Genomic DNA, 24,232 nt, shown 5'->3' on the forward strand with positions numbered 1-24,232 from the left:
TAGTTCCCATGTAGACTAGAGTAGGATTTCTGATTTGATCAAGCTGTATCTCTTACAGTAGTAGCAGTACGTTCTCTCAGAAAACACTAGACAGACAAAATGTATACACAAATCACAAGGCAAATCCAACAACATTTTACAAGTATCCTCCCCCATTCAAAAAAATATATACATTTCAATATATTTAAAGTAACGTAAAATATATTTCAAATACATGTAGATACATTTGCATCTTTACTAAAATGCATGTAATGCCTGACAATATTCCCGGAAATGTATGGCTTCTAGTCTAAAGGGTGTCAAAGTGGTTCCTAATTGGGAAAAACTTAGCCAAAACTTAGGCAGTTAAATTATTTAAATTGTGATGGTGAGTGCAAAAACAACATTTGATTTCACCTAATTATTTCATTCTGTCATAAAGAGCACATGTTCAACTTCATAAAAAATATGTTTTCCCCATAAAAAATAAAAAAACAGACTTTTAGTAAGTGCCTCTCTTCAGCTTAATCAAATAATAAAAACATTGGGCACTAGGCTGTTTTTATTATTACAAAATGTTTTATCAATTCAAACAAAATCGATACATACTACAATGCTCCACAATATGTCAAAGTGTAGGTCTAGGTCTTGTGCATCCAATGAGTGGTGTTATAGAGGCTCTACAGAGGATGGTTAGTGGTGTTATAGCGGCTCTACAGAGGATGGTTAGTGGTGTTATAGCGGCTCTACAGAGGATGGTTAGTGGTGTTATAGCGGCTCTACAGAGGATGGTTAGTGGTGTTATAGCGGCTCTACAGAGGATGGTTAGTGGTGTTATAGCGGCTCAACAGAGGATGGTTAGTGGTGCTATAGCGGCTCTACAGAGGATGGTTAGTGGTGCTATAGCGGCTCTACAGAGGATGTTAGTGGTATTAAAGCGGCTCTACAGAGGATGGTTAGTGGTGTTATAGCGGCTCTACAGATGATGGTTAGTGGTGCTATAGCGGCTCTACAGAGGATGGTTAGTGGTGCTATAGCGGCTCTACAGAGGATGGTTAGTGGTATTAAAGCGGCTCTACAGAGGATGGTTAGTGGTGTTATAGCGGCTCTACAGAGGATGGTTAGTGGTGCTATAGCGGCTCTACAGAGGATGGTTAGTGGTGCTATAGCGGCTCTACAGAGGATGGTTAGTGGTGCTATAGCGGCTCTACAGAGGATGGTTAGTGGTGCTATAGCGGCTCTACAGAGGATGGTTAGTGGTATTAAAGCGGCTCTACAGAGGATGGTTAGTGGTGTTATAGCGGCTCTACAGAGGATGGTTAGTGGTGCTATAGCGGCTCTACAGAGGATGGTTAGTGGTGCTATAGCGGCTCTACAGAGGATGGTTAGTGGTGTTATAGAGCTCTACAGATGATGGTTAGTGGTGCTATAGCGGCTCTACAGAGGATGGTTAGTGGTGTTATAGCGGCTCTACCGAGGATGGTTAGTGGTGCTATAGCGGCTCTACAGAGGATGGTTAGTGGTGCTATAGCGGCTCTACAGAGGATGGTTAGTGGTATTAAAGCGGCTCTACAGAGGATGGTTAGTGGTGTTATAGCGGCTCTACAGAGGATGGTTAGTGGTGCAATAGCGGCTCTACAGAGGATGGTTCGTGGTGCTATAGCGGCTCTACAGAGGATGGTTAGTGGTATTAAAGCGGCTCTACAGAGGATGGTTAGTGGTATTAAAGCGGCTCTACAGAGGATGGTTAGTGGTGCTATAGCGGCTCTACAGAGGATGGTTAGTGGTGCTATAGCGGCTCTACAGAGGATGGTTAGTGGTGTTATAGCAGCTCTACAGAGGATGGTTAGTGGTGTTATAGCAGCTCTACAGAGGATGGTCAGTGGTATTAAAGCGGCTCTACAGTGGATGGTTAGTGGTGTTATAGAGCTCTACAGATGATGGTTAGTGGTGCTATAGCGGCTCTACAGAGGATGGTTAGTGGTATTAAAGCGGCTCTACAGAGGATGGTTAGTGGTGTTATAGCGGCTCTACAGAGGATGGTTAGTGGTGCTATAGCGGCTCTACAGAGGATGGTTAGTGGTGTTAAAGCGGCTCTACAGAGGATGGTTAGTGGTGTTATAGCGGCTCTACAGAGGTTGGTTAGTGGTGCTATAGCGGCTCTACAGAGGATGGTTAGTGGTGCTATAGCGGCTCTACAGAGGATGGTTAGTGGTGCTATAGCGGCTCTACAGAGGATGGTTAGTGGTATTAAAGCGGCTCTACAGAGGATGGTTAGTGGTGTTATAGCGGCTCTACAGAGGATGGTTAGTGGTGCTATAGCGGCTCTACAGAGGATGGTTAGTGGTGCTATAGCGGCTCTACAGAGGATGGTTAGTGGTATTAAAGCGGCTCTACAGAGGATGGTTAGTGGTGTTATAGCGGCTCTACAGAGGATGGTTAGTGGTGTTATAGCGGCACTACAGAGGATGGTTAGTGGCGTTATAGCGGCTCTACAGACGATGGTAAGTGGCATTAAAGCGGCTCTACAGAGGATGGTTAGTGGTGTTATAGCGGCTCTACAGAGGATGGTTAGTGGTGCTATAGCGGCTCTACAGAGGATGGTTAGTGGTGCTATAGCGGCTCTACAGAGGATGGTTAGTGGTGCTATAGAGGCTCTACAGAGGATGGTTAGTGATGCTATAGCGGCTCTACAGAGGATGGTTAGTGGTATTAAAGCGGCTCTACAGAGGATGGTTACTGGTGTTATAGCGGCTCTACAGAGGATGGTTAGTGGTGTTATAGCGGCTCTACAGAGGATGGTTAGTGGTGTTATAGCGGCTCTACAGAGGATGGTTAGTGGTGTTATAGCGGCTCTACAGAGGATGGTAAGTGGTATTAAAGCGGCTCTACAGAGGATGGTTAGTGGTGTTATAGCGGCTCTACAGAGGATGGTTAGTGGTGCTATAGCGGCTCTACAGAGGATGGTTAGTGGTATTAAAGCGGCTCTACAGAGGATGGTTAGTGGTGTTATAGCGGCTCTACAGAGGATGGTTAGTGGTGCTATAGCGGCTCTACAGAGGATGGTTAGTGGTATTAAAGCGGCTCTACAGAGGATGGTTAGTGGTGTTATAGCGGCTCTACAGAGGATGGTTAGTGTTGTTATAGCGGCTCTACAGAGGATGGTTAGTGGTGCTATAGCGGCTCTACAGAGGATGGTTAGTGGTATTAAAGCGGCTCTACAGAGGATGGTTAGTGGTGTTATAGCGGCTCTACAGAGGATGGTTAGTGGTGCTATAGCGGCTCTACAGAGGATGGTTAGTGGTGTTATAGCAGCTCTACAGAGGATGGTTAGTGGTGTTATGGTGCATTCGTAACCAATTGGGAATTTACCAAATCTGGGAAAAACACACTTGAATGGCCCTTCAACTGGTAACTACTAGTTAAATCAGCCATAAATCCCCTTGTGACAGGGGGATTGGAAGCTTTATTCATATTGAAAATCAGATTTATTGAATTATCCTTGTTGTCTATATCAAAGGGCACTTAATTTCATATAACAGGCTTTCAAAATTCAATAGTGGTGTATAATTTCTACTTAACATACAAAAGGGACGCAAAAAGGCACTATTTTTGTGGAACGACCAGCACACGTTAAATTCTGCCTGTTGGACATTGGTTGCAATTGCTCTCATCAAGTTTGTTTGTTTATTTGTCATATGCACATTCACTGACCGATAATGTATCATGTTTGTAGTTATTTTTGTAGTCATTTAAATGCATTTATTTTCATGTTAGTGCCTTTGGTATGTGTCAAGTACAATAAATGAATTTTGACAAGATAGATTGTGTAATAGTGGCAGCCTATTAGAAGACTTGGAGGTGTGGCTTGTTGGGGCGTGGCTAAGTCTTTTTAGCCTCTCATGTGACCAATTGACATGACACTTAATGTGTTATGTTGTGTTCTGTACTTAAATGTTAAGCTTGTAGAATGACAGTTCTGCAGTCTTAATGAGACTCACATAACTGCATGTGATACCAAAGAGCCTACTAAAGCTTCATTGTTAAGACAGTCACCATTTTGCTGCAATATGATTTGGCATTTTTTTTTCATGTTTGCCATACATTTTAATAAAAAAATATATTTCTTCCAAATACATTTAAATGCATGTTGGAATATATTTAACAAAACACTTAAAAATACATGTCAAAATATATTCTAAAATACATCTTTAATGTATTTCAGAGTGCATTTTAAAATACATTAAATACATTTTCTGATGACCTTAACATATATTGTGATATACATTTTATACACATTGATATAAACCTTTTAAATATATTCTGTAATTTATCTTGGAATGTATTTAAAGTGTATTCAATAAATAAAAATGCATTATTTGGCCAATTTTGTTTTTACATTTCACATGTATCCTAAATAATTTATCAAAACATATATTTGAAATGTATTTTTTCCCCCCCATATGGGCACTCATGAGACTCATGATCACTCCGGATGAATTCTGTCACACTTACAACACAAAACAATTGTTATAATCACACACCTCTTTTCTACAACAACAAAAAATATGTTATGATAAGAGTTCAATAGCATTTGTAAGAATAAAGTACATATACACAAATAATCTGGAAGACCTGCATTTACTTAGTTGATACCTTATCATATATATACACTGCTCAAAAAAATAAAGGGAACACTAAAATAACACATCCTAGATCTGAATGAATTAAATATTCTGTGCTGAATGTGCTGACAACAAAATCACACAAAAAATATGTATCAACCCATGGAGGTCTGGATTTGGAGTCACACTCAGAATTAAAGTGGAAAACCACACTACAGGCTGATCCAACTTTGATGTAATGTCCTTAAAACAAGTCAAAATGAGGCTCAGTAGTGTGTATGACCACCCTACAATGCCTGGGCTCCTGATGAGGTGGCGGATGGTCTCCTGAGGGATCTCCTCCCAGACCTGGACTAAAGCATCCTGGACAGTCTGTGGTGCAACGTGGCGTTGGTGGATGGAGCGAGACATGATGTCCCAGATGTGCTCAATTGGATTCAGGTCTGGGGAACGGGCGGGCCAGTCCATAGCATCAATGCCTTCCTGCTGACACACTCCAGCCACATGAGGTCTAGCATTGTCTTGCATTAGGAGGAACCCAGGGCCAACCGCACCAGCATATGGTCTCACAAGGGGTCTGAGGATCTCATCTCGGTACCTAATGGCAGTCAGGCTACCTCTGGCGAGCACATGGAGAGCTGTGCGGCACCCCAAAGAAATGCCACCCAACACCATGACTGACCCACCGCCAAACCGGTCATGCTGGAGGATGTTGCAGGCAGCAGAACGTTCTCCACGGCGTCTCCAGACTCTGTCACGTCTGTCACATGTGCTCAGTGTGAACCTGCTTTCATCTGTGAAGAGCACAGGGCGCCAGTGGCAAATTTGCCAATCTTGGTGTTCTCTGGCAAATGCCAAACGTCCTGCACGGTGTTGGGCTGTAAGCACAACCCCCACCTGTGGACGTCGGGCCCTCATACCACCCTCATGGAGTCTGTTTCTGACCGTTTGAGCAGACACATGCACATTTGTGGCCTGCTGGAGGTCATTTTGCAGGGCTCTGGCAGTGCTCCTCCTGCTCCTCCTTGCACAAAGGTGGAGGTAGCGGTCCTGCTGCTGGGTTGTTGCCCTCCTAAGGCCTCCTCCACATCTCCTGATGTACTGGCCTGTTATCGCCTCCATGCTCTGGACACTACGCTGACAGACACAGCAAACCTTCTTGCCACAGCTCGCATTGATGTGCCATCCTGGATGAGCTGCACTACCTGAGCCACTTGTGTGGGTTGTAGATTCCGTCTCATGCTACCACTAGAGTGAAAGCACCGCCAGCATTCAAAAGTGACCAAAACATCAGCCAGGAAGCAAAGGAACTGAGAAGTGGTCTGTGGTCACCACCTGCAGAACCACTCCTTTATTGGGGGTGTCTCGCTAATTGTCTATCATTTCCACCTGTTGTCTATTCCATTTGCACAACAGCATGTGAAATGTATTGTCAATCAGTGTTGCTTCCTAAGTGGACAGTTTGATTTCACAGAAGTGTGATTGACTTGGAGTTACATTGTGTTGTTTAAGTGTTCCCTTTATTTTTTGAGCAGTGTATATTTTTAATTCTCCATTATGAAACTCTGTCCAAAAATGTTTCTCTCCCTGGGTGTTGCTCTTACATTCAGTTTAGATCCCAAGCCTTGTTACTATAACACACGTGATATGAACCATGGTCTCCCACGGGTCCCAACACAGACCCTGATCACGTGACCATGAGCAACCAAGTCTGACAAGTCCACTACATTCACCCCCCTTTGACCTCCTCCCCCACGAGAGATCGCCTCACGTTGGGCGCCAATGTAACATACAGGATATCATCGCGGGTCTCCCTAGGGAGCCAGACCATTAGACCAAGAGGAAATTCCCACATGGTCCAAGGTCAGACACTGGTTTTGAAGTTCGCAAGCGGGGCTACTTCATCACGTGACCAAGAGCAACGCTGCCCGACACATCTCCTCTGCACTGCTGTGTACCACTGAGATTCAACAATGCACCCACATTAGTGCACCAACAATGTAATTGACGTGAGTAACCCCCCGCATTAAATGATACCATGCTTCCAGCTACACTGTCTAGAGCATCATCACACCTTCCATCATGCCGCTAGCGGAGCTAACGAAGGATGGCGCCTGAGGCATGGAGTGTAGCTTTCACCTATACAGCATGCATCATCTTACACATTCCAATTATAGCACTGTACTAGCAGGCCTCAGAGTGACAACATACCATATGCTAAAATGGGCTCAGTTCTAGATAAGCTAGTACTAAATGAAAAGCTATGATACAAGGGCAAATAAAATAGCAATCAATTCAAAGCTACATTATATAGTGATAGTCGAAGAAGACCACGCAAAAAGCATTTTCTATAGTCCAGTACATAGCAGCACAATGAGGTCCAGTTTTTGTCTCACAAAGAAAGCAGAAATAGACGGTAAGTATAAAGAGGTCAGGGTGGGGGCTACACAGGTCTAACTACAATTGGCTGGAACGTGTCTGAGGTCACAGTATGATAATTCCGTTTAGGTTGGACACAGACCGATAGTTCAGATAGGCTACATACTGTCTGCACCAGTGTTTTGTGTTGAAGTTGAAGTAGATGGAACAGTGACAGGGTCTGGGCCTGGTGTGAGGGTGTCTGGAGTGATGCCCATTCCTACCCCTTGGCTCGGGGACAGAGTGAGTAATGTGGGAGGTATAGGGTATCTACAGGTGTCCCTGCCTACAGTACATGGCAGCAGTTGTACTGGGCGAAGGGCAGGAGTTTCTCCTTGGAGGTGGGCTGGATGTTGAAGGACAGGGCCTTCTCACAGAGAGGGAACTGCAGCAGGCGGTCTCTCAGGTTCACGTTCTTCCCCTTTCCAGGATCCAGTCTGAACGTAGGGTCGGTCCCCGTCTCCCTGGGCCCAAGGCGACCCTGTGGTGCATTGTGGGATCTCTCTAATTGAAGCTCCTCCGGAGTGTCCCCTTCAGACTCCCCGCCAGGCCCTCTCACCTTGCAGGTCGTCTCCACCCCGTCGGGGCCCAGGTCCACACAGTGGTTATGGGGCAGAAAGCGGGGTGAGGCGCCTGGTGTGGACCCCCCACCCTGCACCAGGAGCTTAGGCTTGGACTCTGTGGTGTTGTTGTTTTTAAGAATAGCATCTTCCCCTTCTATGGTGTCTGGGCTGGGAGTTTCCTGTTGCCCACAACAACACTGCACCCCCCCGAGGCGAGGCAGGTATGGAGGGTGAGCTTTAGGGCTGATCGAACTACCATTGATTGGCTGGTCTGAAGTCAAATGACTACCTAGCCTCAGTTGGTCACATGACATGTCTCCTTCCTCCATGGGCTTCTCCCCTGACTCCATCGTACCCTGTTCTTGTTCCTGTATGGCTGCCAGCTGGTCAGGCTCCATCTCTCTGCTGTGGCTAGAAACCCTGGCCTGCAGCTCCCTGTCCCACTCCCCCCTCTCTGTCTCCAGTGCCTCCTCCACTGAGGTGGCCAACAGGCCTGTTTCCTCTCCCTGAGCTGGGACTACTCTGACTGGGCTCTGTGGAGCCTCTGGAGCTGTGAGCATGGGACTAGACTGTTCTGTAGACACAGAGGCTGATACCAAGCCTATTATATGAGGCAGTGTTTGAATATTATGAAGTCCAACAAGTGGTTTGCCTGTCTCTTCCGCCTCATCTTCCTCCTCTTCTTCCTCTTCACAGATGAGCTGCAGGGCTCCCAGGCTTTTGATCTGTGGAGGTTCGTCAGGGGGTGAAGGGCGCAGGGTGAGCCCCAGGTAGGGCTCTGTGCTGTACTCAGGGAAGGGGCTCTCTGTGCGACTTGGCTGTGGCTGAAGCAGCAGGGGCCTGTGGGTCAGGAAGTCCACAGCATCAGACACCCCTTGGCGGGGACAGCCAGCCAGCAGGCCATGGAGCCCCCTCTGCTCCAGATCCAGAGGCTCAGACCGCGGCCTCCTGCAGAAGAGAAAGATATATTAGAAATTAGAGTTCATGATCAGCTAGTTGCATTTTTACTATGACTGACTGACTGCACTGTGTGCCTTTGTGAATCATTGCGACTGACTGACTGACTGCATTGTGTGCCTTTGTGAATCATTGTGACTGACTGACTGCACTGTGTGCCTTTGTGAATCATTGTGACTGACTGACTGACTGCACTGTGTGCCTTTGTGAATCATTGTGACTGACTAACTGACTGACTGACTGCACTGTGTGCCTTTGTGAATCATTGTGACTGACTGACTGACTGCACTGTGTGCCTTTGCGAATCATTGTGACTGACTGACTGACTGACTGACTGACTGACTGACTGACTGCACTGTGTGCCTTTGTGAATCATTGTGACTGACTAACTGACTGACTGACTGCACTGTGTGCCTTTGTGAATCATTGTGACTGACTGACTGACTGCACTGTGTGCCTTTGTGAATCATTGTGACTGACTGACTGACTGACTGCACTGTGTGCCTTTGCGAATCATTGTGACTGACTGACTGACTGCACTGTGTGCCTTTGTGAATCATTGTGACTGACTGACTGACTGACTGCACTGTGTGCCTTTGTGAATCATTGTGACTGACTGTACTAAATGAATGCTGAGTCTTACTGGAGTTGTGATGGTTCGGCCCACGAACTGTCGACTTTGGGGATCTCGCTGGGCTGCTCCTGCTTGTCTCTCAGGATGCGCTCCCCCAGCAGGTAATACGTGGCTGTGATGTGGTTGTATTGATCCGCTTCTAGAGCCCTGGGTGTACCACAATGACACACAATTTTGTTTAAATTTAGAATAGAATATTTTAAAACAACCACATTTCAGAACTGCATCCACAAATGCATTTCACCAAGTTATCTTGCTTGAAAAGCTTTCAGATCTGAGGTAGAGTACAAAGGAAGAGGATTGAGAGAGAAGAGGAAGATATAGGGCAGTCCTCACTGTTGGATGGCATCGCGGTCAGCGATGTTGCCGCTGGTCATGGCATGGAGGATGATCTCGTGTTCCTCCTGGGACAGGCTGCGGTGGGAGGTGAGGGGGGCGGCACTGTGCCCTGTGGGGGAGGGGTTGACCCCCTGCAGCCAGGGGTGGTTCTCGATCTCCTCCAGGGAGGCACGACTAGACGGGTCCCTCTGCAGCATACGGGAGATCAAACTGGAAGAAAGAAAGAGAGAGACAGATAGAAAGAGAGAGAGAGAGAGAGAGAAAGAGAGAGACAGATAGAAAGAGAGAGACAGATAGAAAGAGAGAGAGAGAGAGACACAGTTGAGAATTCACCTTCCATAGATCAGATACTATATATACCTCTATGGCCTCTTGTTTGTAACACCGGTACACGAGTGAAGTTCTCATGCATACTGATTCAGTTATTGACAGTCAAAGCACACAACCCCATTTATCTGCAATACGAGAGTGAATGAGATCAAACTGTCAATCTATTCCATCATCAATATTCATGAGCGCCTGCAGACATCAGACAATCTTTAGGTGCATCCATGCAGGGCAGGTCATTTCATGAGAGGCATGGCACAGCCTGACTCTGTGCATCATCATGCAGGCTCTGACGCAGGATGGGGACTTTGTATTCCCCTCTATATGTGTGTGTGTGTGTGTGTGTGTGTGTGTGTGTGTGTGTGTGTGTGTGTGTGTGTGTGTGTGTGTGTGTGTGTGTGTGTGTGTGTGTGTGTGTGTGTGTGTGTGTGTGTGTGTGTGTGTGTGTGTGTGTGTGTGTGTGTGCAGAGAGGTATGCAAAGTCTGCATCAGACTAATCTATTTGTTATTGTGACTGTTTTAATGCACTGCAGTGAGGCTGAGAGCTGGCTCTAGTCTGGTGTAGAGGAACAAGTTCCTGTGAATGACCACCAGGGGATGACACTGCTCCCTCCGTCTCACTGGTAGGCGTGTGTGTGTGTGTGTGTGTGTGTGTGTGTGTGTGTGTGTGTGTGTGTGTGTGTGTGTGTGTGTGTGTGTGTGTGTGTGTGTGTGTGTGTGTGTGTGTGTGTGTGTGTGTGTGTGTGTGTGTGTGTGTGTGATCTTGCTCTTTTATCCTCGCGGGGCCCTAAAATCTCCAAAAGTCCCCACAAGGATAGTAAAACAAGGAAAAATCTCCCTCGTGGGGCCATGGAATATGTTATTTTGAGTTTAGGGGTTACAATTAGGGTTAGGGTTGGAATTAGGGTTAGGGTAAGGGGTTATGTTTAGGGTTAAGGTTAGGTTTAGGGTTAGGGGTTAGGGAAAATATAATTTTGAATGGAAATCAATTTTAGGTCCCCACGAGGATGTGTGTGTGTGTGTGTGTGTGTGTGTGTGTGTGTGTGTGTGTGTGTGTGTGTGTGTGTGTGTGTGTGTGTGTGTGTGTGTGTGTGTGTGTGTGTGTGTGTGTGTGTGTGTGTGTGTGTGTGTTTGCACACACCTTTAAGTGGTTTAACCATGCAAGACCAGGATCACCATTCAGCCTAAAGGCTCTATCCTCCTTTAATAATGCCCTATTTTCCCTTATGTCCATTTACACTGTGCAAGTACCCATACTTCTCTGAACCTCCAATAATGCTCTTGTTGTTTGGTATATCCTACTCATACTACTGAAATATTAATACAAACGAATGACTTACACACTGTCTTCCTAACTGACCCATGCACATCTCACAACACTACTACGCAGTAAAGTAAAGCACTTAATACAAAGTAAGAGTAGGTAGGGAGAGAGAGAGAAAAAAGAGCAAGAGGGACAGAGAGAAAGAGAGAGAGATAGCAGGAGAAAGAGAGATAGCAGGAAAAAGAGAGATAGCAGGAGAAAGAGAGCAACAGGGGGGAGAGAGAGATAGCAGGAGAAAGAGAGATATCAGGAGAGGGAGAGAGATAGCAGGAGAAAGAGAGCAACTGAGGGGAGAGATAGCAGGAGAGAGGGAGCGAGAGAGAGGGTGAGAGAGAGAGCAACAGGGGAGAGAGAGATATCAGGAGAGAGAGAGAGAGAAGAGAGAGAGGGAGATAGTGAGAGAGGGAGAGAGAGAGAGAGAGAGAGAGAGAGAGAGAGAGAGAGAGAGAGAGAGAGAGAGAGAGAGAGATGGAGGGTGGGTGGGTGGGTGGGTGGGTGGAGAGAGGTCTGCTTTCACTCTGTTGATTGTGCCCACAGGACTGTTCTGTTTTGCAAGGAATCATCTTCCCATGAAAAGAGCTTTCATCAGGGCCTTGGTCATATGACCCAGGTTTTATGTTTGAAACTGTTCCTGAGCCAGTCAGTTAGATGTCTGAGGCTCATTCATCTGACTCAGAACCACAAGGTCTGGGAGGTCTGGACTGCGGTTCAGTGGCCGCAGGGGTGTTCTTGAGTCTCAAACACAAATAGCATTGGTACCAAGGGGCTTAGCTAATTCATCCCCTTTTAACACAAAGACAGATATGTTCAGATTGAACTTTAATAGATACCAGAGCTGGGGTGAGATCTGGGGTGAGATGTAGAATGGAGTGACTAGGTATCCAGGGATTGATCCTAACCAGTGGCAGTGGCAGTCCAATACAGCACGGATCTGAACCAACTCACTCAGCAACTCTCAGTTTCCTAGAACTCTCATCATTTTTGGAAATCCTGAGATAAACTTTCATTTCAGCCATCTCTTTATTCTACCCACTGGTTGGCTGGCCACCTCAAATCAACTTTCAATATTGTATTCCCTATTCAGTGATTGGCTTGCGCCCTCTGACAAAAACAGCCAAAGAGCACAGGGTTGACTGTGTCCAAAAGGCTGTTTGCACGAGGTTCTCAGTCAGGCGTGAGGTTCAGAGTTTGGGCGATAGGAGACATGGGTTTAATAAAATCTCACCCACCTCTTTGAAGTCATGTAGATCACATCAATACGCTCCACAAACGTCTGCCTTGCCTAACATCCCTGTTAAGATTTAAAATGACAGATGATCAAGCCCGCTGGTGTCTAGAGAGTTAGGTAAATCAACCTTTCATTTTTCTTGCACCTGACTTGTGGAATGATCAACAATTATACCTGGTGCCTCTAGGGCATTTCAGCCGTTTGTCAGGGGTCCTTTTTACTGACGAATGTGTCCGTTTTTTTAGGATCGTTGTGCTTTTCATGTATTGTTGTGTATAATAACGTGTATTTTATTGTGCATATGAATGTGTAGTTTGATGTGTATTGTGGTGCTATACAGGGCTCATCTGGAAAACAGACCTTGGTCTCAGCACTGACTCCTTGTCAAAATAAAGGTTGGCTGGGGATGACTGGGGTAGGGCAGGTTAGGGCCAGGCATTCAGAAACACACAGAGAGCCGACAACTGGCATCGTTGTTATTATGTGTCTGTATGTATCACTGTTGCGTGACCACAGTCTATTTCTAGTGCAACTGAGAGAACTATAAAAACCATATGACATATTTAAACTGCATTGTGTGACACCGTGTTGGGGTTACTGCATGGTGTGTGTGAGAGCTGGAGGCCCAAAGAAGAGGGTGATGCTACTCACTCTTTACAGTCTGCAGAGACATGGTTGGGGACGGTGTAGCGACAGTCCATAATCATGGTGAGCGTCTCACTGTCATTGGTCTCCTGGAATGGCGGCTGTCCACACACCAGCATGAAGAGGATCACCCCCAGTGACCAAATATCTGGAACACAAACACCATGCATACAGTCACCATAGATACATAAACACATTGTCAAACTTCGTAATGTGAGTATGCACACACATACTATTTGATCACTAGGGCCCAGATATTTGTATGTTCAGGACTCCTTGCCCTAATAATCACTGGAACAAACCAACCAACAAACATCTACAGTATAACTGTCCCTCAGTAGTCTGGTTCCAGTGGCTGAAATGAATGATGTTGTTTACAGATCCAGGCCTTTGTCCCAGACAGCTGCTGAGTAGATACAGTATGTAACTCTCCCTCCCCCAGTCAGTGTGTCATTGGCAGGGTCTGGAGCCTGGAGCAAACACACAGGCCTTGAGACACTCCGGGAAAACCTCTCACCCACACTGTGAGTGGCCCTATGAGACAGAGAGAGCCAACCTCTCACCCACACTGTGAGTGGCCCTATGAGACAGAGAGCCAACCTCTCACCCACTGTGAGTGGCCCTATGAGACAGAGAGAGCCAACCTCTCACCCACTGTGAGTGGCCCTATGAGACAGAGAGAGCCAACCTCTCACCCACACTGTGAGTGGCCCTATGAGACAGAGAGCCAACCTCTCACCCACTGTGAATGGCCCTATGAGACAGAGAGAGCCAACCTCTCACCCACACTGTGAGTGGCCCTATGAGACAGAGAGAGGCAACCTCTCACCCACACTGTGAGTGGCCCTATGAGACAGAGAGCCAACCTGTCACCCACACTGTGAGTGGCCCTATGAGACAGAGAGCCAACCTGTCACCCACACTGTGAGTGGCCCTATGAGACAGAGAGAGCCAACCTCTCACCCACTGTGAGTGGCCCTATGAGACAGAGAGAGCCAACCTGTCACCCACACTGTGAGTGGCCCTATGAGACAGAGAGAGCCAACCTCTCACCCACTGTGAGTGGCCCTATGAGACAGAGAGAGCCAACCTCTCACCCACTGTGAGTGGCCCTATGAGACAGAGAGAGCCAACCTGTCACCCACACTGTGAGTGGCCCTATGAGACAGAGAGCCAACCTGTCACCCACACTGTGAGTGGCCCTATGAGACAGAGAGAGCCAACCTCTCACCCACTGTGAGTGGCCCTATGAGACAGAGAGAGCCAACCTCTCACCCACACTGTGAGTGGCCCTATGAGACAGAGAGCCAACCTCTTACCCATACTGTGAGTGGCCCTATGAGACAGAGAGAGCCAACCTCTCACCCATACTGTGAGTGGCCCTATGAGACAGAGAGAGCCAACCTGTCACCCACACTGTGAGTGGCCCTATGAGACAGAGAGAGCCAACCTGTCACCCACTGTGAGTGGCCCTATGAGACAGAGAGCCAACCTGTCACCCACACTGTGAGTGGCCCTATGAGACAGAGAGAGCCAACCTCTCACCCACTGTGAGTGGCCCTATGAGACAGAGAGAGCCAACCTCTCACCCACACTGTGAGTGGCCCTATGAGACAGAGAGCCAACCTCTTACCCATACTGTGAGTGGCCCTATGAGACAGAGAGAGCCAACCTCTCACCCATACTGTGAGTGGCCCTATGAGACAGAGAGAGCCAACCTCTCACCCACTGTGAGTGGCCCTATGAGACAGAGAGCCAACCTCTCACCCACACTGTGAGTGGCCCTATGAGACAGAGAGAGCCAACCTCTCACCCACTGTGAGTGGCCCTATGAGACAGAGAGCCAACCTCTCACCCACACTGTGAGTGGCCCTATGAGACAGAGAGAGCCAACCTCTCACCCACTGTGAGTGGCCCTATGAGACAGAGAGCCAACCTCTCACCCACACTGACACTCCGTGTCCCTATGGCCCTGCCCAGAGCCTTCTATATATCCGGCTCTGGCTACGCTCTTACTGACGGACATTCTGTTTTAGCATGCTAGCATATACCCATAGACTTCCAGTCATTGAGCTAGCGCTAGTTAGCAATGGCTCGCAGAACTACTTCTAACTTCTGTCATACTGGACATAGAGACATAACAATGCTATCCACTGACTCTGGGGAAGTATCCCTTCAAGGTTCAGTTACTGATGTGGGGCGGCAGGTAGCCTAGTGGTTGGAGAGTTGGACTAGTAACCGAAAGGTTGCAAGATTGAATCCCTGAGCTGACAAGGTAAATATCTGTTGTTCTGCCCCTGAACAAGGCAGGTAACCCACTGTTTCTAGGCCGTCATTGTAAATAAGAATTTGTTCTTAACTGACTTGCCTAGTTAAATAAAGGTTAAATGTATGTGAGAAAGCCCTGTATGAGGATAGATTTGACCCATGTGGAATCCCAGTGATTATTCTCCTGTTCTGTCTCTGTGATCTCTCTCTATATACTGTAGATACACTGAACAAAATAGATAAATGCAACATGCTACAATTTATAAGATTTTACTGAGTTACAGTTCCTATAATAAAATCAGTCAATGTAAATAAATAAATTAGGCCCAATGTAACGAGTGCGCTGAGAGTCGGGAAGCAAGTTCAGGGAGTGAGTGTTTAAATAAATAAATAAAACAATAAACACGTAACACAAACAACATGAAAACAGAGGCAATAACGCCTGAGGAAAGAGGACAGATATAGGGACTATAATCAAGGAGGTGATGGAGTGCAGGTGAGAAGTGTGTGGGATAAACAGCAGCATGAGGTGAATGAATGGCATGACAATGGGCTTCAGGATCTCATCACGGTACCTCGTTGCCTTGGCGGAGATCTTTGTGGGCTATACCCGGCCTTGTCTCAGGATGGTAAGTTGGTGGTTGAAGTTATCCCTCTAGTGGTGTGGGGGCTGTGCTTTGGCAAAGTGGGTGGGGTTATATCCTCCCTGTTTGGCCCTGTCCGGGGGTATCATCGGCTGGGGCCACAGTGTCTCCTGACCTCTCTCATCATCATCATCATAGCCTGGGTCCTCTCTAGGTTTCTTCCTAGGTTTTGGCCTTTCTAGGGAGTTTTTCCTAACCACCGTGCTTCTACAACTGCATTGCTTGCCATTTGGGGTTTTAGGCTGGGTTTCTGTACAGCACTTTGAGATATATATATTTTTTTAATTTTACCTTTATTTAACCAGGCAAGTCAGTTAAGAACACATTCTTATTTTCAATGACGGCCTGGGAACAGTGGATGGATTCAGTGAACAGTGGATGGAGTCAGCTCGGGGGTTTGAACTCGCAACCTTCTGGTTACTAGTCCAACGCTCTAACCACTAGGCTACGCTGGCGCCCCATATCAACTGATGTACAAAGGGCTATATAAATAAATTTGATTTGATGCTGACTGCCACACCAGTCAGGTGGATGGATTATCTTGGCAAAGGAGAAATGCTCACTAACAGGGATGTAAACACATTGCATTTTATTACAGCTCATGAAACATAGGATCAACACTTTACATGTTGCGGTTATATTTTTGTTCAATATATATTGTATACCTACCGAATGCTTTCACTCACACTGTGTTTTTGTGTGTGTGCATTCGTTCAAGTGTGTGAATATAAGGATCATGTGCAGACAGACATACACAGAGCTCAATGCTGCTAATTATTGACCTGCCCACAGTCTTGATGTGTGCAGGTCAAGGGAGTGGGCGTCTGACAGCCAAATCTCTGTACTCTCTTTCTCTGCTCTCCCCCTCTCTCTCTACCTGTGCCCCCCCCTCTCTCTCTACCTGTGCCCCCCCCCTCTCTCTCTACCTGTGCCCCCCCCCTCTCTCTCTCTCTACCTGTGCCCCCCCCCTCTCTCTCTCTCTCTACCTGTGCCCCCCCCTCTCTCTCTCTCTCTACCTGCGCCCTTCTCCCCCTCTCTCTACCTGTGCCCTTCCCCTTCCCTCTCCCTGTGCCCTCTCTCTACCTGCACCCTTCTCCCACCCCTCTCTCTCTCTACCTGTGCTCTCCCCCTCTCTCTCCCTCTCCCTGTGCCCCCTCTCTACCTGCGCCCTTCTCCCCCTCTCTCTCCCCTCCCTCTACCTGCACCCTTCTCCCCCCTCCCCCCTCTCTCTCTGCACCCTCTCTCTCCCCCTTCTGTCCCTGCATCTTCTCCTTGTGCCCCATCTTACTCTCCCCCTTCTCCCTCTTCCACTTCTCCCTGTTATCCCCCTCCTCCTCTCCCTGCGCCCCCTCTCTGCCCTCTCTCTCTAAATATCCCAGCAGATGGTGTTTGTCTCCAGAGGAAATCCGCTCCCTCACTCAGAGGAAATACTTTGTTCTAGAGTACATAATGAGAGCTCTCTCCCATCTACATCTCTCCCTCCCTCTAAACCTCACCCCATCTGTTTATAACTCTTAGTACAAAACTCAAAACAGATCATCAAAAAGGCAGTGGTTTCAAAACTCTAAGCACATTTTCAATTGACAAAGTACAACACAAAATCATAGTCACCTTTTCACCAAACTTAGTGTTTCATCTAGAAATACATGTATACAAATACATCAAATGTACTTGCTCATTTGTTAAAATATATTACTTAATCCTACTGCTCTTAATTGACGATCACTTAAATGTTTGGTAAACCTAGAGGTTTGACATGTCAACTGGTTTGTCTACAAGAGATTTTGAGAAATACTGTCACATGAATGAGGCTGGAGAGGCGTTGCAGGTACGGGGAGTAAATCATTTAATAAATAACGGACATGGAACGAGACAGGAACAGCATCAGCAAACAGGTAACACAAAAAAAAGATAATCAATGCAGAAGCGGGGAACTGACAAATACAGGGGAGGAAATAATAGGTGGAACTGACAAATACAGGGGAGGAAATAATAGGTGATGAGTGAGTCCAGATGAGTCCAATATCACTGATGCGCGTGACGAGGGAAGGCAGGTGTGCGTAATGGATGATAGGAGTGATGCACTGATGCGCGTGACGAGGGAAGGCAGGTGTGCGTAATGGATGATAGGAGTGAGTCCAGATGAGTCCAATATCACTGATGCGCGTGACGAGGGAAGGCAGGTGTGCGTAATGGATGATAGGAGTGAGTCCAGATGAGTCCAATATCACTGATGCGCGTGACGAGGGAAGGCAGGTGTGCGTAATGGGAAGGCAGGTGTGCGTAATGGATGATAGGAGTGAGTCCAGATGAGTCCAATATCACTGATGCGCGTGACGTGAGGGAAGGCAGGTGTGCGTAATGGATGATGGATGAGTCCAGATGAGTCCAATATCACTGATGCGCGTGACGAGGGAAGGAGGTGTGCAGGAGCAGCCTGACGAGGGAAGGCAGGTGTGCGTAATGGATGATAGGAGTGAGTGATGCAGGGCAGCCTGGCGCTTGGGGGAAGAGCGGAAGCAGACGTGACAAATACATAATGAAAATGTCTGCCTGTGAAGTAGACTTGAATGTTAAGGCAGAACAGAGGTAGACAGACAAGTTCTAATGAAATAGCCCAGGACACAAGACAAGACAGAGGGCCTGAGATGGTATCCGACTATCTGTTCTTCCCCACTCTGCTTGGTTTGGCTTATGTAACGTTAACAGCCATGTGTTAGACACAAAAAACAGACTCCCTCTCCGATCGCCCTGGGTCTGGGACGTACCCTGTGTGACTCTGCACACACAGGCCTCTGATTGTCTCTGCCTCATCATATAACCACTGTGTTCAGACAGTCACACTGCTCTCATAATAGCTAGGAGACAGACACTCAGTTCAATGACCCTGGAGGTCCATTCATAGCAGTATGCAGTACCCACCTATACAATATTCCATACAATATACAGTACACACTGTACAAATAGTCAATACATGATTCTACATGTGTGCGGGTGCGTGTGTTCGTGTATATGTGTGTGTATATGTGTGTATGTGTGTATATGTGTGTGTATATATGTGTGTGTATATGTGTGTGTATGTGTGTGTGTGTCTATGAGTGTGTGTGTGTGTGTGTATATGTGTGTGTGTGTGTGTGTGTGTGTGTGTGTGTGTGTGTGTGTGTGTGTGTGTGTGTGTGTGTGTGTGTGTGTGTGTGTGTGTGTGTGTGTGTGTGTGTGTGTGTGTGTGTGTGTGTGTGTGTATGTCTATGTGTGTGTGTGTGTGTGTGTGTGTGTGTGTGTGTGTGTGTGTGTGTGTGTGTGTGTGTGTGTGTGTGTCTACAGCTCTTCTTCACCTGGCAGTTTGCTGCAGGGCCACGTTCTGCCCATTCAGCAGATGAAAGTCCAATCTTTCAGGTGTCATTTACCTTCAGAGTGGTTGGAAATTCAATTCACTTTCTGAATTGCCTGAATTGAAATGGAGTTGACCTCAACCCTGTGCTGTATTTTGTTATGCTTTGCACTGTTGCGTTATCATTAGCAGGGCTGTATGGCAGTGTAGTGGCGGCAGGCCTCGGTGAGCGAGCTGCCTCTCTCAGCTGGCACTCTGTCACTGAGGCCTAAAGTGTGGATTAAACCAGCACCTGATCAGTGGACCAAAATAATAGCATGCTGAGCTAAAGAATATTAATTCAGAGTCAGTCATACTGTAACTGTACACCACCAGCCAGGGAACCTGTGGAAATACTACACCACTCTGACTCAGTCTCCATCCATGGAGTTCAGGAGTCATCTGAAGACTACTGAGTCACAGAGACTAGACCATATAATGACATATATAATCCTGTAGTAATAGGATCCCCCCCCCCCCCTTGTCCCAGCTTGACTTCAACACAGCCTGTCAGATTACATCAGAGACAAGTTGACACTAGACAAAGGTATCTTCTGCCACATTGCTATGTGTGTGTTTCCCAGGTTCTGTTTAGACAGGGCGCTAATCACTGGGTCATCATGACCGGGCTCAAATCAGGTTAATGCCAGAAACCTGTCCCGTGTCGTGTGTTGGTTGGGGAATGGGACCTTTCGCTGGTCAGTTCACACTGTCTCACACACAACGCTAAGGCCACCCACGTGCAATAGGCCCAAAAATGTGGGATTTTATTTTATAGCAGTGCCACTGCTGTGCAAGCCAATAATCACGTTTTGATTTTTGTGTGTGTCTGTCGCAGATGTGTTTGTGGATTAACTGATACATCAAGCGGATGTATTAACCAGAGGGAATGAAAGCATCCACTACAAATGTAGGTGAACACTGCCCAAACACACATTGACACACACAGGACTGATCAGAGAATATAGATCTAGGGATTCTGTCACAAATCTCCTGGGCTGGCTCGTGTAGTCTTTATTTTGGGGGCATGTTTGAGGTGTGTAGGTGCTCACGCCAGGTCCTGATTCTGCAGGTGAATAAGGTGGTTGTGGTTTTGGTTTCAGTGCACGTGCCTAAACCCACTGCGGTCCCTCTGCAGTGGGCGGCCCCCTTGGCTCTGGTCACCTCGTTAGGCTGGTCTGGGTCGGTGTCTCAGAGGAATCTGACCCAGTTAGGGGCTTTCAATCTGGCACACTCCCAGCACAGCACCACATACAGCCCTGTACTGTAGTATTACCAGTCCTGCTTGGGTCACACTGTGCTGAAATATCAACATCAAACCGTCTCAACTAGATTTTCTAGAGTATGTACCCATAGGGGATATACTTTACTTAGTGTAGTGCTGATCTTCATTATTTCACATGGCCAATCCCATCAGCAGTTATGACCAAGGAATGTATAGAACCACACTGTGGACTAGTAGTGTGTCGTGCTGAGATGAGGTGCGAGTCTAATTAGATTCCCTCTAAGCTGTAATCCTGTCCTCCTGTATATGTGTCTGTCTGTGTCATTGAACGCTCAGCTGTTCCCTGGCCGGTGGCCATTACCGAGCAGATATAATAGGTTTACTGGATTCCACACTGCTAGGAACAGAAGGAATTGCTCTACCTTCACTCACCTCTTTGACTGTCTCTCAGTGTGTTCTGTTAGGGTGATAATGGCACAGCACCATAACACGCTCCACGTGTGTGTGAGGACGTCATGGCGTTTTCACAACAACAGTCCATTTTCTTAGCAACGAGGTCAGGTGAGTACGGTGCAGCCAGGTGTTCACATATCTGGGGCAGGATAGAAGTGTGTACTTGGGGAATGTTAAGGTCAGGAATTACTGCAGGTCTGGAGACCTAGTACATATCTTCATAGTTCATTCATTCTCCCTGCACTACTCTCCATTTGATTTAATTCGATTTAAATGGAAGAAAAAGCCCATATTACAACCATGTCTGTCTGCGGTAAACAGACCAGATTAAAAACAACATCAGTGTGCGGACACACTGAACTGTAAGTGGAAACCCACAATCTTCCTATTCTGACACAGAGACAACTATCCCCCTGACTGTGGGCTTTAAGCCCAGCATCGGCACAGCTTCAACGTCCCTGGCCTAGATTAAAGCCGTGCGAGGATTGCTATGCCGCCTATCCATGCGCAAATTACATTTCCATTCCAGATTCTCTGCAGCCCAGAGACCATCTGTTCACGTTTGTGTGTTTGTATGTGTGTGTGTGTAGAAAGTCTACATCCCCTTGAATTTCTTTTCACATTTTGCTGCTTTAAAATCTAAATAGGGATTCAATGAATATACACTTGTGTTGGGTGAGCTAGAGTAATGATTGCATCATGGACAGACTGACAGACAGTACCACAGATAAACCCATGTTCATTTCTCCAGCTTTATAATAGTCTCTGAGGATTTGTGTCAATTCTGTGGAGCTCCCAGGTTGCACATTTTCTTTTCTGCCCTAGCTCTACACAGCGGATTCAAATGACCAACTCATCACCAAGCTTTGATTATTTTTAAATCAGCTTTGTAGTGCTAGGGCCAAAACCAAAATGTGCACCAGGACTGAGTTTGGAAAACCCTGGCGTAGAGGGACCAGAATGTGGTCTGGACAGAATTTTAAACAAATATGTGAATCATTTGTCTGTAAAATGGATCACTCGCTGACTTTGTTTTCTATGGAGAATTATATAGAACTGTCTTTCCACATACAGCGCCCCTTTTAACATACAGCGCCCCTTTTAACATACAGCGCCCCTTTTAACATACAGCGCCCCTTTTAACATACAGCACCCCTTTTAACATACAGTACCCCTTGACGTTTTCCACATTTTGTTACGTTACTTATTTTTGTTAGTTTTTAATACTACTACATTTGAAGCACCTTTGGCTGTGATTACAGCATAGAGTCTTCTTGGGTACGATATTACAAGCTTGGCACAGCTGCATATGGGGAGTTTCTCCCATTCTTCTTTGCAGATTCTCTCAAGCTCTGTCAGGTTGGATGGGGAGCACTGCTGCACAGCTATTTTCAGGTCTCCCCAGAGTTGTTTGATCAGGTTCAAGTCGGGGCTCTGGCTGGGCCACTCAAGGACATTCAGAGACTTGTCCCGAAGCCACTCCTGCATTGTCTTGGCTGTGTGCGTCGGGTCGTTGTCCTGTTGGAAGGTAAACCTTCGCCCCAGTCTGAGGTCCTGAGCGCTCTGGAGCAGGTTTTCATCAAGGATCTCTGTACTTTGCGCCGTTCATCTTTCCCTCGATCCTGACAAGTCTCCCAGTCCCTGCCGCTGAAAAACATCCCCACAGCATGATGCTGCCACCACCATGCTTCACCATAGGGATGGTGCCAGGTTTCCTCCAGATGTGATGCTTGGCATTCAGGCCAAAAAATTCCATCTTAGTTTCGTCAGACCAGAGAATCTTGTTTCTCATGGTCTGAGAGTCCCCGATTGTGCAATCTCCCCCGATTGCGCAGTTTGGCCTGGTGGGCCGCTCTAGGAAGAGTCTTGGTGGTTTCAAACTTCTTCCATTTAAGAATAATGGAGGCCACTGTGCTCTTGGGGACCTTCAATGCTGCAGAAATGTTTTGGTACCCTTCCCCAGATCTGTGCCTCGACACAATCATGTCTCGGAGCTCTACTGACAATTCCTTTGACCTCATGGCTTGGTTTTTGCTCTGACATGCACTGCCAACTGTGGGACCTTATACAGACATGTGGGTGCCTTTCCAAATCATGTCCAATCAATTTAATTGGACTCCAATCAAGCTGAAGAAAAATCTCAATGATGATCAATGGAAACAGGATGCACCTGAGCACAATTTTGAGTCTCATAGCAAAGGGTCCGAATACTTATGTAAATAAGGTACTTCTGTAATTACATTTTTAATAAATGTACAAACATTAAAAAAAAAAGGTATGAATATTTTCTGAAGACACTGTATATCTTTCTCTCATCTCTTGAGCCTTATGATAGAAAAAGCCATCCAGCCAGCCAGCAAGTCATCCATCCATCCAGAAAGCCAGACAGACAGAGAGAAAGTTAACCAGCCAGACATCCAGATGGACAGACAGACCCCCTGCTCATCCAGACACCCAATGTCCAGGTCCCCCATGTGTCTTACCTACAGCCGGAGCGTCATACTCATCCCCCAGCAGGATCTCTGGGGCGGAGTAAGCCAGCGAACCACAGCTGGTCATCAGCATGGTCCCGGGCTTGAAGAGGTTGCTGAAGCCGAAGTCGGTCAGCTTGACTGTACCCTGCTGCCTGAAGAACACCACATTCTCTGGCTTGAGGTCTCGGTGCACCACATGGAGCCGGTGGCAGTAGGAGATGGACTGGACGATCTGGGCGAAGTGAACTTTAGCCGTGTCCTCGGCCACTCCACCCTCGTGGCGCAGGATGTAGTCATACATGTCCCCTCCATCGCCCAGCTCCAGGATGAGGTAGAGCTTGGTGGCGGTGTCGATGACCTCATAGAGCCGCACCACGTTGGGGTGCTGCACCAGCTTCATACAGCGCACCTCCTGCAGCAGGTGACCCGTTGCCATGGTGTCCAACTTGGTCTTGTCAATCACCTTGACCGCCACCAGCTGGCCTGTGAAGACGTGCCGGGCCAGCTTGACCACGGCGAAGTGGCCTTTCCCCAGCGTGCGATCCAGGTCGTAGAGGCCGGCGATCTTGCCCTCGTAGCCACCCTTAGAAGCAGCCATGTCTGGGTGGGGCGGGGCAAGGGCGGGGTGAGGGGAGTGGTGTGTTGGTGCTGGAGACAGTCTCAGTCTGGATGAGGGGTCTCGGTATGAAGAGAGGGAGGGTTGGGCTGGAGGCTCTCTCTACTGATGCATTACCTGGACAAATTAAGCGATGGGAAACA

General features: G+C 47.2%; 1 protein-coding gene across 2 annotated transcripts in view; it reads right to left on the bottom strand.

Moving 5' to 3' along the window:
- Positions 1-6,027: 6,027 nt before the first annotated feature.
- Positions 6,028-24,232, bottom strand: part of LOC123999667 (SNF-related serine/threonine-protein kinase-like) — a 41,786-nt gene continuing 23,581 nt past the window's right edge. For both annotated transcript variants that reach the window (XM_046305656.1, XM_046305648.1), the window contains exons 2-6: positions 23,483-24,206; positions 13,046-13,187; positions 9,513-9,725; positions 9,186-9,323; positions 6,028-8,533 (exon numbers count right to left, since the gene is read on the bottom strand). In XM_046305656.1, coding sequence (XP_046161612.1) covers positions 7,309-8,533; positions 9,186-9,323; positions 9,513-9,725; positions 13,046-13,187; positions 23,483-24,071 — 2,307 coding nt within the window. In that variant the 5' untranslated portion in view covers positions 24,072-24,206 and the 3' untranslated portion in view covers positions 6,028-7,308. The remainder of the gene's footprint in view (positions 8,534-9,185; positions 9,324-9,512; positions 9,726-13,045; positions 13,188-23,482; positions 24,207-24,232) is intronic.

Source organism: Oncorhynchus gorbuscha, linkage group LG02, assembly GCF_021184085.1.
Source record: "Oncorhynchus gorbuscha isolate QuinsamMale2020 ecotype Even-year linkage group LG02, OgorEven_v1.0, whole genome shotgun sequence".
Lineage (NCBI taxonomy): Eukaryota > Metazoa > Chordata > Actinopteri > Salmoniformes > Salmonidae > Oncorhynchus > Oncorhynchus gorbuscha.